The following is a 16,099-nucleotide window of genomic DNA, read 5'->3' as shown; positions in this document are numbered from 1 at the left end:
ATAACCAGACTCTCTGGAATAACGGTCGAATAAGCAGTCGGTAAAATAGCGTCGAGGAACAAATCGAGCATTCTTACCGATGGAGGCATCGGTCGGACTCTCGTGTCTCTTCGTAGGAACCGTGTAGTGTAGGAACGAATCAACGAACGTATTGGCCGTCCGACTGCCGCCGCCGCGCCGCGGCCCCCCGAAAGGGTGTAACAACTTTTTGACTTGACGCTGGCGAGCCTACGTCAACTACAAATCGCCCGATTTCATACATAAAACACGGAGCGTATCCGAGGCGCGGGTACGAGAAGCGATCCGACGCGCATTAATCATGGTACATTTTTACTCTTTACGATAAACGCCGAGTGTTGGCGAGCCGCGTTTTTGCCACAGTGACACCAGTAAAATACATTCCTCATTACATACTGCGATATATATTGTTACAGGAGTCGGTGAAAAACAAGGACAAGGGAAGGAACGGGAAAGATGGTTCGGACGTTGGCGACGAGGTAAGGAGGTTATAATTCACCGTTTCTTCGGTTCGGCGCTCTAAAAAATTCCGGCTAAATTAAATAAACAACATCTTCGGAAATGATAACACACGTTACTTTACGCACCGGAAACTATTACGCGAGTATAGATCACCTTAATAATTATAACAGTAACAACAGTTTCGAAATCCCTGTCAAAAGTCCATCGTACATGGAATGACCCAACTCTTTCTATCACGCGTTGAAAAGTTTTAACCTTCATTGCAGGAAAGTTGTCGATAATCTCTTGCCTTCTTCCTCCTTCGCTCACCCCACTCTCCGAATAGCCGACAGCGATCTCAAATTGTCCTACGCCAAGAAAAATCAATCGATAACCGTAAAGTCTTAAACTGAATGCGAAGCGCGATTACATCGACTGGCAGAATACGTGCCTGGCTGTCTATTCACCTGCCCAGGGTTTAGTCGTGTCCTCACAACCGCTATCGATTCGGCATCAACGAAGCCTGAATGCCAGCTTACATAGAGGTTTGATCAGTCACTTTTTAGAGAAATTACTTTCATTTCTCAGGAATGGAAAAATAAGGAAACCTTGTCCAAACTGAGATAAAAAAATGTGGATAAAAAATTGTCATCAAAAGTACAGAGGATCGCTTGGTCATTGGGTGGAGATTGCCAAGTTTATGCTGAGTTTAAGAACATTCTTCCTGTTTCTAGTAAACGTCTCAATTTGTCAATCGGTCTATGGCTATTTATACGATTTTAAATGGTCAGGCAGATGTTCTCGGTTTTCACCCATCAATTCCCATGACCGTTATCGAGGTCGCATGACGATTAAAACGAATCGCTATTGCCCGTGGCACAAAATGACTGGCCTCTTCTCTCCTCCCGTGTATCTCACTACACAACTACATACATTCATACGTTGATGGTCGTACATCGTGTTATTGACTAGGAGGGTCGGTCGTGAATTGAGGTTAGGATTTTTCAAGATTTGAAGTTTTTCACACAGATGGCGCACTCTCAGCACCGACTAGTTGAAATCGTCCTGGCGTAAGTCGCAGATTCACGCGCGCGTCGTCAATGAATACACAAACGCATACGGTATACCTATTCTCTGCGGTATTTAATAACATCCCCCCCCCCCCCCCCCCCAATTCTCACGCACGTAAGTTCAACCGCGAACTGCATACATCGGTTCTCTTATCAAGGGCAGTGATGAATTAACTCATCGACACAGCATTTTTATTTATTTCTTCATTCTTCTTTTCCGATCGCCGCTTTATCGTTCGGAAATCGATAACTCAGGCGCCGCTTAGATTGTGTAAAGATTATTCGAATTGTACCGTCTTGGCTGAGAATTCATTTCTCTTAACTGATAGATGAACGATAAACTGTAAACAAATGTGTCGGTTCGAAACACGTTCGATAATATAAAATCGAGTTTTAAATTCAATCGCATGTAATCCGAGTAAATTTATAGAAAATCAATTTTTGATATGGAAAACGTATTATAGTAAGAGGAAGAAATCATAGGAAAGAAAAACGATCTCTGCGCACACGACGCGCGTAAATTGACAATGAGTAGGGAAGTAATCTCGTTAATGGATATGTGCTTTTACAGCGCAAGCGTTATACTTATAATCAAATGAATTAATTACCGGTATAATAACTAGGTGTCGATAATTTTTTTCACCACGCGCACGGTCGCGTTATTTGTAGCAGCAGTCTCTACATATATGCAATCTAATTCGTGTAATATGTTATTTGGCGATGGTGGCCAGAAACCACCAACGAAGTTTCCCCGTCCGTACCTTCCTCCTCGAATAACATGACTGTGACTATTTTTGACTTCCCGTACAACCGTGCGAATACAGAAAGCTAGCTGTTAATATCATACCCGAGATGCATTCCTCCGGTCGATCATCGGATCGACTCGAGTGTGTTCAGAGTGCTTTCTCTCTTTTTCTTGGCTACGTTATATTAGGTATGACGCGTGCATACATGCATGCATATATCATACGGAATATGTTTATAATAAAACACGCACACACACACACACACGCATTGCGTTCGAACTGATGTGGTGTCGTCGATAATTATTATTGTTGTTGAGCAACGTACTTCCGACATGGTGCCGTTACGCGTTACCCTCACCAATACCACCGACACTCTTATCATCATCAATAACACGATTTGACGCGTCGTCGTTATCATCACCGTAGCCACCCACCCATGCTTATTATACGCTGTTGCATGTATAACATACATGTACACATACGTACGTGATTGGCGTTCGGCTAACGTTATTATCGCGATTAAGGCAAGCCGTACCTACGTAGGTATACTTTGATACACGCGCCAAGGGGACCCAGAAAAGTACGCAACTTAAAACCTACTAGGATTTCAGTATCATATCGGCACTGACTTCGGCTGCATGTGTTACCTACATGTGCGTCACATGCTCCGATGTGGTTGCTGTTGTCGGTATGCATACCTGTGTACACATGTGTGCACATACGTACTTACGAGCCGATGTTTTTACTTGTAATATATAATATTTATTTGTTTATTTATTCCTCGTTGTTGTCCGGACGTGTATATTTTCGTCTTTAAATGAAATATCTAGTTGTTTTTTTATTTCACGCAAACTTCATTCTCGTTGTTTGAATTTCTTAATCGCCCGTCGATATCGAAGCTGAAAAATACATATATTTTCGTCGCGGTGAAACATTTGCAACAATTAACGCAAAGATTAAACACACTTGCGATTTCTAATCAAATCGAAATACACCTCGTTTATCAACAATCGATTCCAAATTTCGCTCTTATCGTTGAAATCATTACCGAGGTGCCAACTTCGTCGTGTTACCCTACGTAGATCGTCAGATATACCTCTGATAGATGCACACGCGGATAAGGCACGCACACGGATTATCGCGTTGTGTTGTGAACCCGCGCACGTGAAGTTGGTCAAGAGTCAACCGGATAGATCCGCCAGCGTTCTTCATCACCGCCCGTATACTTGGTACACAACGGAAAGTGCACTGTATGCACACTATGCATGCGCGCGTACATCACACATTGTATATTCGCACGGCACACGGATGTATAACGTTCTATCTACAGGCTGTGCGGCCGTCACGCGTCATCGAAGCCGCGAGTGAGTTGCGACGGCGACGCCGCGGTGCCGATGAAACGATGTATTTAGGTACATATGTAACGCAAGAAGTGGCGCGAAGAACTGCGGCCGCGTCTCATTCCTCAGCAAATAAATCAATTGGCCATAACAATTATCATCACCTTTCGGTCGCGTTCGCCTCGTACTTACGTTCCTTTCGGTCGATCCTTCGCTAACCGTTAGCCGTCAGCCTCGTTTTTCCTCGGTGTCAATGTTTGATCGTCCGTTGTAAAATCATTGCCGCACATTGGCAGTGTCGTTTGGACGGACGGACGTTAATTTCTCGGGCGATGCGTAGTACTTCGTTTCTCTCTTCGTCGTATCTCGTTCTTCTTTCCTCACTGTAACACAACGACATATTTCACGTATGTGCCATCGCCACACCGCGCGTTCTGCCTGGTGCAGTTATTCACGGCTGGTGCAGCCCGAAACGCGGAATATACGTAATTATGTCTACGTACTGTGTACGAAGTTCGCGATAAGCATTCATACGCGATACCTGGGCGTGTAAAACAACTACACGTTGCGTGGTTAGTCGAAACGAGGAGGAGGAGCAACAAGAAAAGAGAAACGGAAAAATTTCACACGGTGCGTGCGATTCGACGCGTTATTGTGCGAATAAGATTACAACAACAATCCTCATTATTATCATCGTCGTCTGTAGTCTTTTACACCGCTGCAACATGTATAAAAAAACAGGAGTGCAGAAGAAAACGAAAAAACGGTTCATCGTGCATTACCAGTGAATTAATGAAGCGGCGTGTGAACAACTTGTGATGTGTGTGTGTGCGTGTGTGTGTTAACAGTGGCGAATAAATGGAAAAAAACTAATGACGATTTATCGTTCGGTTCTATAAATCGATACTTTCCATCGTTAACGAACCAGCTATTACAAAGTTTATACAGTATAGATATATCTACAACGTACATATACTTATACACACACACACACACACGCGCGCACACACACACACACACACACACACACACACACACACATATACTATATATACTATATATACTATACTTGGTGGAACATCTCTTTCCACTCTATATATATATTATATATATACATATATAATATATACAAACAGACCTAAACCTACATATACTTGTAATAAATGCGGCGTGTGGTATGGAGGGACGTGTAAAATCGCCTTGAGGCGTTCAACAAGTTTGAAATTAAAAATATCTTTCCCACCCCTCGTGGAAAAAGCAGCGTGGCTGCAACGCCGACGGCTGCACACACGTGTTATACGTATACGCATACAACTGTGAAATCCATAAAATATATATACCCCAACACACACGCGCGCACGCACACACACACACACACACACACGCGCGCACACGCGCACACGACACTAACGCAGCGGAGACGCGAAACGCAGAGGTCCGCTTATAAATATATAGGTACATACATGTACGTATCGTCGGACAGTGGCGAGGAGGAGAGAGAAGAAGAGAGAAGGAGAGAGAGACTATAGCAGTTTTCAAAACTGGACTCCTCCTCTGGCCCGATATAATATCTGATACTTATACCTACATACCGCTGTCCGCTAGTCTCTTACGAGTGTTATTCCGAAAACGAGAAATGAATTTACGCGAGCGAAGATTGGTGAAAAATACTATAACACCGCCGCAATATCGTTATAGTTTGCAATCATTTCATTGTCTCTTATTTTGACCCTATACGTATCCACGTTATTCGGTTTTATTAAGCGTTCGGATCTGTAACTTTTTTCTTACTCCACTTCTCCGTCATCTTCTCCTTCTTCTTCTTACTCGAATTCTTATGCACACAGGATGCGTGATCTTAGGTTTCTTTAAATTTTTCATTGCTTTTTTTTTCTTATACGAACAATGCGCTCTTAATTTTTGAACGAGAATGAAAACCGAGTGAAATAAATGAATGGATAAATTGTGACCAGGGGGGAAAATCACACCGAGTTTTGCCGCGTTCATTGGGAGAACCTCTGCTGTGGATCTAAAATCGATAACTTTGATGCACAGCTTACGTGAGTGCACGCAAGTTCAGGCTCCTTTTTTTTCATTACTTGTGGAAATTATAATAGTTTCTAATACCCGATTCGTCGTACGCATGTATATATATACATATATATATATATATATATATATATATATATATACATACCTATCTAGTATTAATTACTGAACAAAACAAATGAATTGAAGTAGAAAATCGTTGAACCGTTATGTTGGTCAAATCATCGGTGCGTGTATTTCGATAATAACATTGATGCGTTAGACCTGGGAAAAAAATTCTCCTGAAGTACCCTGGCTATAATCTACCACCCCTACCACTTGACCTACCGTGATGCAAAATAAAATGCAAACGTTCAGCGGTCTCGCATTTGGGAATGTATTTAGAAAGAAGGCAGGTTTTTTTTATTATTATATCATTTTTACTTTGTATGTACTATCGTTCATTGAATAATCATACATCAATATTGTTCGCATTTTTTCCCCTCATTTAACGTTCATTCGTAGGCCTAATTGAACCCGATGATAAACGCCCGAAGATAAAATCAACAAAGAAACTTTATAACCATTTCTGATTTAAAAAAAATTAATACAGAAATATCGTTTTACAAGATATGTTCCAAGTCTATCGTTTTTTCTCGCTCTTTTGTCACACTGTGGAAAATGCTTTTTCGCCATCCTCTTTCTTTCTCTCTTTTTTTTCTCCTATTCTCTGCTTCTCTCCCGATCCGTATTGCAGTTTACCGGCGGTGGGGTAGTTTTTGTAATCAACATATCATCATCTACGTTATATATGTATGCATGTACGTACCCGGGTAGGTAGATCCGTAAATAGATATACGTTGTACATTATCCCTTTCAGTCGCACATTATTGTGTTATGTCAACTTTTGTAACAAGGTGGTATTCTATAGTTTTTGGGGTCGCTAATTACGAGCCTGATACCAAATTAATAAATTCAAGATGGCGATTCCAGTATGGCGGACGATAATTTAAAATTTGATCGAATACGGTCAAGGAACTCTATGCAGAAGTATCCGGGGTCGCTGATTGGATTCGACATACTGAATTTTCCAAATCTTATTTCAGATTCGTAATCAGCTATCTCAAAAACTCTTGGGCAAAGTTTTTTCTCCGGATTCGATCGAATTTGAAATTTTGGTCGGCCAATTGGATCCGCCGTCTGGAATATTTAAAATTCGATTTCAAATTCGTAATCAGCGACCCCAAAAACTTATAACTCATGCCAAACATGTATATGTCTGGAGGGGTAACTTTCTCGGAAATGAATTATTTCTTCAATTTTCACGATTCTTTTCAATCAATTTGTTTTTAACAATAATAACTTGCGTTATATCGCGATAATTACTCTCGAGTATTGAAAACCTTTTAGTATGCTGTCAGAAATAGCAAAAAATATGTTGAAAAGTTCTCCAAGCATACAAAAAATTGATGTACAATAGGTGGTAAGAATGCTCACCACCATGACTCAAATGGTCATAATGCGCACACGCGTCAATTCACATTTATTTCAAACGAATTCTTCTCAAGCTTTTTCACACACACATACACACACACGCGCGCGCGCGCACATCTATACACACATGAGCAAACACACACACACACACACACACTCGACAATATATGCCTAGTATATTGTGTACCTATACATCGCTTATTATTATTGCGACATTTGAAGATACCTCAAGGTCGAAGTAATTATACATTACCCGAATTGTTTCGATGGCGTTTCAAATGTATGCATACCTCTGGCATAAGTAGCCATCGTCGTTTCGGTACATGCATACATACATACATACATACATACATACATAGATAATCGGTGGTAGTGGAGTAGCTTCGTCAATTGCCCTGTATTAAAATTTCCCGTTGTAATCATCTTTATAAATGAGAATAACTTCATTCTTTGAATTCTTTTTTGTTTCTCTTAGACTCGACCTTACCGTTCACGTTTATTATTTGTTTTCATTATGATATCAATGATATTTATATACCGGAAACCGTTCTTTTATGCTACGTATTTAAATTTCTATTATATGTATAGGTATGTAAATTGCTAATTATCATCTGCACGTCATTGACGTTTAAAATTGCTGAATATCGAATTAGAACAACTCTGTATTTCATATTTAAACGGAAATCTGTCGTGTTATTTAATTACTCTTTTTTTTACCGTCGGGAATATCTTTTAACTGCGAGCTCAGCGCGCTGCTGCTGTCGATTCTTTGGGAGAAAAAGAAAAGAGAGAGTGAGCGAACGGGAGAGGGAAGATAATAAATAATTGGAAAATCAGGAATTCCTACCCATGTCAGATTTGAAATTTCATCATTCGTACAGAACTTGCGATGTATGCAATCATATTAGCTTTCTTATCGCCGATCTATTATCGTGACACTCAACGCGCGAAATGAATGTAATACAATTCTTCTCTCTTTACAGGCAAACAAAACGGCTGGGGGAACCTCCGGGGGCAGTACGCCGCCACCTCCGCCAACTCTGATAAATAAAATCAAATATCAACCCGGGGGACCGGTAATAAAGAAGGATAAACGTCAGAGCAGCTCGAGGTTTAACATATCGAAGAACAGGGAGCTGCAGAAACTGCCCCTGCTAACAGGTGAGCATTCATTCATTAGTTTGTTCGTTTATAGCATGATACCTTTCTTTTTCCATCATAATATACGGAGTGAATTTCTAACGACCGCGTGTCCGTGATTTACTAAAATTTAATGCGCACACGCGAGAATTCGGGAGCAACTGTTCGCCAGGGCGACCAACCGTCATACATTGAAACGACAGTTCGCCGCGATCTATGTATCCTCAAAACTTTTGATAAGGATGAAGTTGGTAACGTTATTGCAACGATGCGTGTCTAGGAAAAATCGTTACGTCGCACCTTCAAGAATGTTCAAAATTTAACTCATATTTTGCAAAAAACCAACTCCTCGAACGTCATTCTAAAATTGCGCAATAATGATTTTGTTCTCTGATGTTTCATGACGTTAACGTTACCAACTTCAGACTCATAAATTTTTACAGTTGTCCGTAGCAGGTTGTCCTGAATTCGCAATTGTACAAATTTTATAGGTTAGAAACAGTTAGTAGTCCTGGCAAACATTTGCTCTCGGATTGTAGCGCCTGCGCGTTAAACTTTGGCAGACGACGGACCATGCAGTCGTTAATAATGCACTCTGTATACCGGTATAACAATAAAAATAAATAGGCTAGAATACAGAATTTGCAGAATGTTCAGTTTATTGATCTTTCGCAACACTGACCTGATCGTCCCTATCATTGATATCGGAAGCAACTAGCTGTGATTGTAAGGTTCGCGTTAGCTTTGCTGGTGAACCGCAGGGGGCAGGGTAAAGGAGAGTGAAAGAAACTTGGCCTGGCGGGGGGGGGGGGGGGGGGGGGGTAAAAACAAGGCGGGAAATATCGATTGAACGGATAAAGAGCAAGCCTGCACATGCGCCACCTACCATATACTGTAATATACCCATATACGCGTTTTCTCTCCTTGCAGGATTTTGCGTAAACATACAGTAGGACCACTCATACTCTGCATCCATGTAACACGTTCAAGCTAAGATTCTTCTCCTTTCCGTATACGTCAATTATAGGAAGGGAGAGGAGACGTGGAGAATCGGGAGATTTTCAATATTAAATATATCATATACATAGAATTTATTACATGCACGGAGATACGTTTCTATCTATTTTTTGGAATTTATATCCCGTGTATTGTATTCTATTCTAGTACCTGCTGCAGTATTGTTGAAATACATTCGTTACCGTGTTCCTCGTTTACGTTTTATTATTATTTTCTTCTCGTACGTGACAGTTTTCAAACATCGTATAACGACGACGACAACGACAACAAGTGGCGGCGGGGCATACACGTTTTTTTGTCTATTATAACGCCAATTAACGCTGCGGGACTGACGGTCGAATTTTGCCGATCTTTTGCTACAAGTGCTACTGCTGCTGTCGCTGCTGCACTCTTATACAATATTATTAGTGATACACCATTGTTGGAAAGAAGAATTTTCATCAGCGTTTTACAGCATGGGGCACAATTAATATTCCTATAATCAACCAAGTTCGTACGTGTGAAACTACGTCTCTCGTGTTATTTTCGTCGATTCATCAAACACAACAGACGCGTTTTAAAATACTTGTAATCAATGATATATCATTTTTTTATAAGTCATATCAATTACATATCGTATAATAATAATAATAATAATAATAACAACAACAACAACAACAACAACAATAACAATAGTAGCAGTAGTATTTAAATCCCTGTTACGATTATCAACTGTGATATACATATGGATGGGAGTCCACAATATACATTTACAAGGAGCAACAGTTCGTCGAGTCTAATTGTCACGTTTGATTCTCAACAAAACGACAATTTTATCATTGTTTATCGTAATAACTTATAATCTATAGTTTTTAGTTAATTCCTTGTGAAATATGAATTTTTAGTACCGTATAGTCGTAACGCAAAAGAACTTTCATTTATTTTAAAAAAATAATAAAAAACAGTGCTGTACAATTTTAATTTGCCTCGTCACTTTGTTACGTGCCTTGTTAGAGAAAACTAAAACCAGAGAAAAAAATCTAATTAATAAATAAGTATCAAAGTGCAAAGAGATCGTTATAAATATATGGGATGGTGCATGTCGGTGGAATGGCCCCGTCCCTCGGGTCGACCACCGGCGGTCTACCAAAGAGTCCAAGTTTTCATCAGGGTTTAGCGTTTGCAACGGTATTACCGCACGAGATTAATAAGCAAGGACCTTCGGCATCCGCGCTTCATTATCAGCCCCTACAACCATTATTGATCGGTACAATATTAATACTCGTTTAGAAAATTCATGTATCAATTTAAATACAAACTAATGAGAAGTAGAAAAGAAAAAGCATGGAGTCTTGTTTTAATTCAATGTCTTTTTTCTGTTTCTCCATTTCCATTTGGCAGAAGCGCAGCAGGGCAACGAAAGGGAGGAACTGTTTATCCAGAAGCTGAGACAGTGCTGCGTACTCTTTGACTTCGAGGCAGATCCATTATCGGATTTAAAATGGAAGGAGGTGAAACGAGGCGCGCTGCACGAGATGGTAGAATACGTTACAAAAAACAGAAATGTTATCACCGAAGCCATATATCCGGAGGCTGTGAACATGGTGAGTCGATTTTGCTAAAAAGTTTCTCAATCCATGATTGTTTTTGATATTAATTATTTCCAATCTCTGGCTATCGCTAACGGATTAGAGTAATTGAAAAATGTTCGAATTCTTGTAAATAAAAGTTCGTAACGACATCCATTGTGGAGTAACAATGTAAATTCAGTTTGCAGTGAACCTTTTCCGGACATTGCCGCCATCGTCGAACCCGAATGGAGCAGAATTCGACCCCGAGGAAGATGAGCCGACCCTGGAAGCAGCCTGGCCGCATTTGCAATTGGTCTACGAATTTTTCCTACGGTTGTTAGAGTCGCAGGACTTTCAACCCAACATTGCTAAGCGGTACATCGACCACAAGTTTGTTTTACAACTGTTGGAATTGTTTGACTCGGAGGATCCAAGGGAGAGGGACTTTCTCAAAACTACACTTCATAGAATTTATGGAAAGTTTCTCGGATTGAGGGCTTACATAAGAAAACAAATAAACAATGTTTTCTACAGATTCATATACGAGACGGAACATCATAATGGTATAGCCGAATTGCTGGAAATATTGGGGAGGTGAGAGATGAAAAAAAAAATTGTCCCACCCCGTGCGAACGTTTCTCATTAAATGTGTATTTTGCAAATCTTTTTAACTTGCTCCGCAGCATTATCAACGGCTTTGCGCTGCCGCTGAAAGAGGAACACAAGGTGTTTTTACTGAAGGTATTGCTGCCGTTGCACAAGGCAAAATCTTTGTCTGTCTATCATCCGCAGCTCGCTTACTGCGTCGTTCAGTTTTTGGAGAAGGACGCGTCTCTAACGGAGCCCGTTATTAGAAATCTGTTGAAATTTTGGCCAAAGACACATTCCCCCAAAGAAGTGATGTTCCTCAACGAACTTGAGGAGATTCTCGACGTGATCGAGCCTGCCGAGTTCCAAAAAGTAATGGACCCTCTGTTCAGGCAGCTCGCCAAGTGCGTCTCGTCGCCGCACTTTCAGGTATGCCTGCCTCCTCGTATCATCACCGTCCTATTTATGCGCGTACATCTCGTTCTGACGTGGGATTTATCAAATGTTCCAAGCATGTATCAACTCTGGTATGAAAGTGAAAAGAAGACGAGGCGAAAGAAGTGATTTTTCTCACACCGACGATGTTTTAGGTGGCCGAAAGAGCTCTCTACTACTGGAATAATGAGTACATAATGTCACTAATATCGGACAATTATTCCGTCATATTGCCGATAATGTATCCGGCATTGTACAGAAATTCCCGCAATCACTGGAACAAAACGATCCACGGACTGATATACAACGCTCTGAAACTATTTATGGAAATGAATCAGAAAGTATTCGACGAATGCACCCAGCAGTACTATCAGGTTATTGTTATTATTATCATCACTGTTGTAACTATCGTCGTCGATAACGTCCGCCGGGAAATTCTTGGTCATAAGAGACACATGGATACGAGCGATTAACGACGAGTTACTCAGATTTTAATCCTTTTCAAGGATCGTCAGAAGGAGCGCAAGGTATTGAAAGATAGGAACGAGGCGTGGGTCAGAGTCGAAGCGCTGGCAATGAGACATCCTGGATATTCGTCGACCAACATAGACACGAATTACCCGTACACGTTGCCACCCGACGACGACGCCGACGCGGATCAAACGCCGTTGATATTCGAAAAGCCAAAAGCCAAATTCACGGAGGTGAGAGGCGTTCCAGTTTCAAGTCCTTTCGACGCCGAAAAAGTAAGAATCGTTGTGAAACGTAGATAACAATTGCTTCATATCTGTGTTTCCACATTTCAGGCACTGACGACGGCGGACCAACCAGTTAAGATGAAGGGGCTACTGCGGAGGAAGAGCGAGCTGCCCCAGGATTCTTACACGATGAGAGCTCTTTCGGATCACAAACGCGCGGACGAATACCTCGTCACGCCACCGGATCCAAACAAATGCTAGTCCTTACCCCGCACCCAGGCGTGCAAACACACACCTATGCTAATGCCAACCCAAACATAAACATACACATAAACACGTACATACACATACATCCTACCATTATTATACTTTCGTTGCTGCAACAAGTCCAGAAATTAGCTTCAGGCCGCGCGTACGGCGATTACAGATATTATTATTCAATATTATACATATGTTTACTTCTGCTACTAGGTACTAGTGCGTAAATACACACATACGTATATGTATACATACATACATACATACATTCATACACGCATGCCCCACACACCGACGCTGCGCGCGCGCGCGCACGCATACATACATACGTAAATAACTATCAATATTGCTACTAGCCACGTAAATTTCGCGCGATTATTTTCCTTTCGTGAAATTAAGTTATTCGATTGAACGAAACAAAGCCAAACAACCAAACTAAAAAAAAGAAAGAAAAAAAACAATGTATTTCATACAACGATCGGGTGTTACCTTCATTCAATTGGGTTTTTTTTTATTTTATTTTTTTTTTTTTTTTTTTTAAATTTAATACAAATTATTTTTTGTTTCAATTTTATTTGAGAGGGTGAGAAGAAGAAAGAAAGAAGAGAGAGAGAGAGAGAGAGAGAGAGAGAGAGAGAGAGAGAGAGAGAGAGAGAGAGAGAGAGAGAGATTAGTTTCAGTGCTGAATTCGCGAATTTTCTCTATAGCAATAATATGAGCAAACAAAAAAATGAAAGGGAAATCAGAAAATTGAAAGAAGTACGAAGCAAACGCAGTCATGCGCAGTAGGCGGACATAGTGGCATAGCTTTTGATCAGCGAAGATCAGCCAGGGTCGATTTTAAACGTCGTTTGTTTTGTTTTGTTTTGTTTTTTTTTCCCCCTCTTTATTATCCTAGACTAGAGGAGTAATTTTTGCTTTCAATAATATACAATCACCGATCCAGTTGATAGAACGAAAAAAATCAGAGTATTTCATACGAAACACACGAATTAAACTGCAGAATTTATATGGGCCATGGTTTAATTTTTTATTCTTTTCTATCTCTGTAAGACTTTACCGTACGTAAAAATTGATCGATCGGGAGAGAAAAACACCGTTGTCCCAACAGCCAAATAATCGATTTATCAATCTGAACGGGTACGGCGAAGAGTGATAGCGACGTATTCTTACTAGATGCATATGTCTATCAAATTTTTATTATTTTGTCCCCCCTAAAGTCAGGCCCTTTTGTATCTATTAAATCACAAGCGTTAGCCCACCTGAGGATAATGCAATTGAAACAAAACGAACAAACGAAAATGATGAAAAGCTGTATTTTTCATCAAATCTTCATATAGTTTCGCCAAGTACAAACAATGCCGAAATGTTTTATCGACATTCATGAAGTTCGTACTGTTATAACGATTATATTATAAACGTAAAGAAACAAAATAAATGATTAAAAAAACACTAATGAAATCGAATCAATTATGTACAATAAAAGAATTAGTCAAATAATTGAATAGACTTCGTCGCGGTGGCCAAGATGCAAAGTTCTATATGCACATGTATAGACATGACATCAATGACTGAAAAGAAATTACAAAAAAAAAAAGTACCATGGAGAATTTAAAACTAATAATAATGTAGTCCTAGCGCTGCTGGCCAGGCTGTTACGTTTAATGTTATCAATATACCACCCTGTTGAACGATAAATGAACTATGATAAGCTCTTATAAGTATGATAGTGATAATGAAAACAATAAAAGTTGATTAAAAAAGAAATAAATTAAAATTTTAAACCTCAAATGAAATAAGTAACGTTCAGAGATTAAATTCGTTTTCAGTTGATTAAAAATAGTTCATCAAAACTTGAAACTTACAATGCCAACAAAGTATGTTTGCTTTAAGGTGAAAATAGAAAAGAATAAAACAAAAGATGGATAGAAGTATAAAGAAAAAAAGTACACAAGTTGCTTACTTTTAGCATTGTGATATGCAAACGCATCCATATTATACAGGGTGTCTATAAAGAAATGGTCGGATTTTTTGCACTTTATAGGAAATAATATTCTGAGACAAAAAGTCCTCTGCCATTTATGCATCTGACCCATAGATGATTAGTTAATAATGAAAATAAGCAGCCAATCAGATGCACGCTATAGCGGTAAGAAGACGGAGGGGGAGTTACAGGGTACGGATGCAGTGTTGACTAGCAAGCACGACAGTCCATGGAAGTAAGGGAACTTTCACAATGGAAAATAGCATCATTTTCACAAATATATCACTAACACAGCCTCGGTACCCTGTAACTCTCCCTCCCGTCTTATTGCCGCTATAGCGTGCATTTGATTGGCTACTTATTTTCAATAATAATTATGGGTCAGATGCAAAAATGGCAGAGGACTTTTCAAATGCAAAAATTCCGACCATTTCTGTATAGTAACCATACATAGGTCGTCTACATGTATTCATTGTGCGTAAATGCTAGCTCATTTCTCAGCCTCGTGTCGCGAATTTCGTTAAAGTTTTCTCATTTTCTCTTCTACCCGGAAAAAGAAATTTTTCCACACGGCACGCGCGCGCGCACGCACGCACGCACGCACGCACGCACACGCACACAGTGAAAAAATTGATCAAAACTCTATGCGAAACATCCGGGGTCGTCACGTGTATAATTACTTGTAAATAGATGATACTTGTTGCAGTCACGGTAAAAACGAATAGGTATTTGAAATTTCGCAACTTGTAATCGTGTAAACATGCGTGCGCGTGCGTGTACGTTGCAGTCGACACACTGTGGCCTCACGTATAAATATTTATATAATTATAGATAATAATTATAGATAATAATAATAATAATAACAATGATAACTAAAAAACAAAACAAGATGAGGAAAAGGAAACGCAAAATACATAAATCGTGCAAGTTGTTTTGTACTAACAATAAATGTGATTAGCTGGTCGTTTCATCGTTTCATGATATTTCAAAAATTTCACGGTTTTTCGGAATAATGATAATGCTTTGCGATCAAGTACATACGTAGAGATTAGATGTCTGAAGAATAATACATGCGCATATATATACATACGTACACCATTATCAATAATATCCGACGATATTTGCCTGTCATTTTATACGTACGTATGTAAGACATACATTATATATACACACTATATTATTGTATTGAAATAATACGTACACAAATCTGTGTATCAAATTGGCTTTTTCACAAACTCAGCGATGTGAGATGTCGATAAGAGTAGCGATCGTTCGTGTTTGTCCTTGTTACT

General features: G+C 39.8%; 1 protein-coding gene across 6 annotated transcripts; it reads left to right on the top strand.

Moving 5' to 3' along the window:
* The first annotated feature begins 180 nt into the window (after positions 1-180).
* On the top strand, positions 181-13,356 carry LOC124186714 (serine/threonine-protein phosphatase 2A 56 kDa regulatory subunit gamma isoform-like). 6 transcript variants are annotated; one of them, XM_046578632.1, is made up of 9 exons: positions 181-322; positions 435-497; positions 8,121-8,298; positions 10,675-10,877; positions 11,044-11,438; positions 11,528-11,861; positions 12,023-12,241; positions 12,383-12,613; positions 12,674-13,356. In XM_046578632.1, exons 1-9 carry the CDS (start codon positions 320-322, stop codon positions 12,824-12,826), a joined length of 1,779 nt encoding a protein of 592 aa, XP_046434588.1. In that variant the 5' UTR covers positions 181-319; the 3' UTR covers positions 12,827-13,356. The 6 variants fall into 6 exon arrangements, with proteins under 6 accessions (XP_046434588.1, XP_046434589.1, XP_046434585.1 ...); XM_046578633.1 differs by having other exon boundaries at positions 12,374-12,571; positions 12,674-13,354; XM_046578629.1 differs by having other exon boundaries at positions 12,374-12,613; positions 12,674-13,354.
* Positions 13,357-16,099: the final 2,743 nt, after the last annotated feature.

Source organism: Neodiprion fabricii, chromosome 7 (genome assembly GCF_021155785.1).
Source record: "Neodiprion fabricii isolate iyNeoFabr1 chromosome 7, iyNeoFabr1.1, whole genome shotgun sequence".
NCBI lineage: Eukaryota > Metazoa > Arthropoda > Insecta > Hymenoptera > Diprionidae > Neodiprion > Neodiprion fabricii.
The sequence above is the reverse complement of the archived record's forward strand: the minus strand, read 5'-3'. Positions and strand labels throughout refer to the sequence as shown.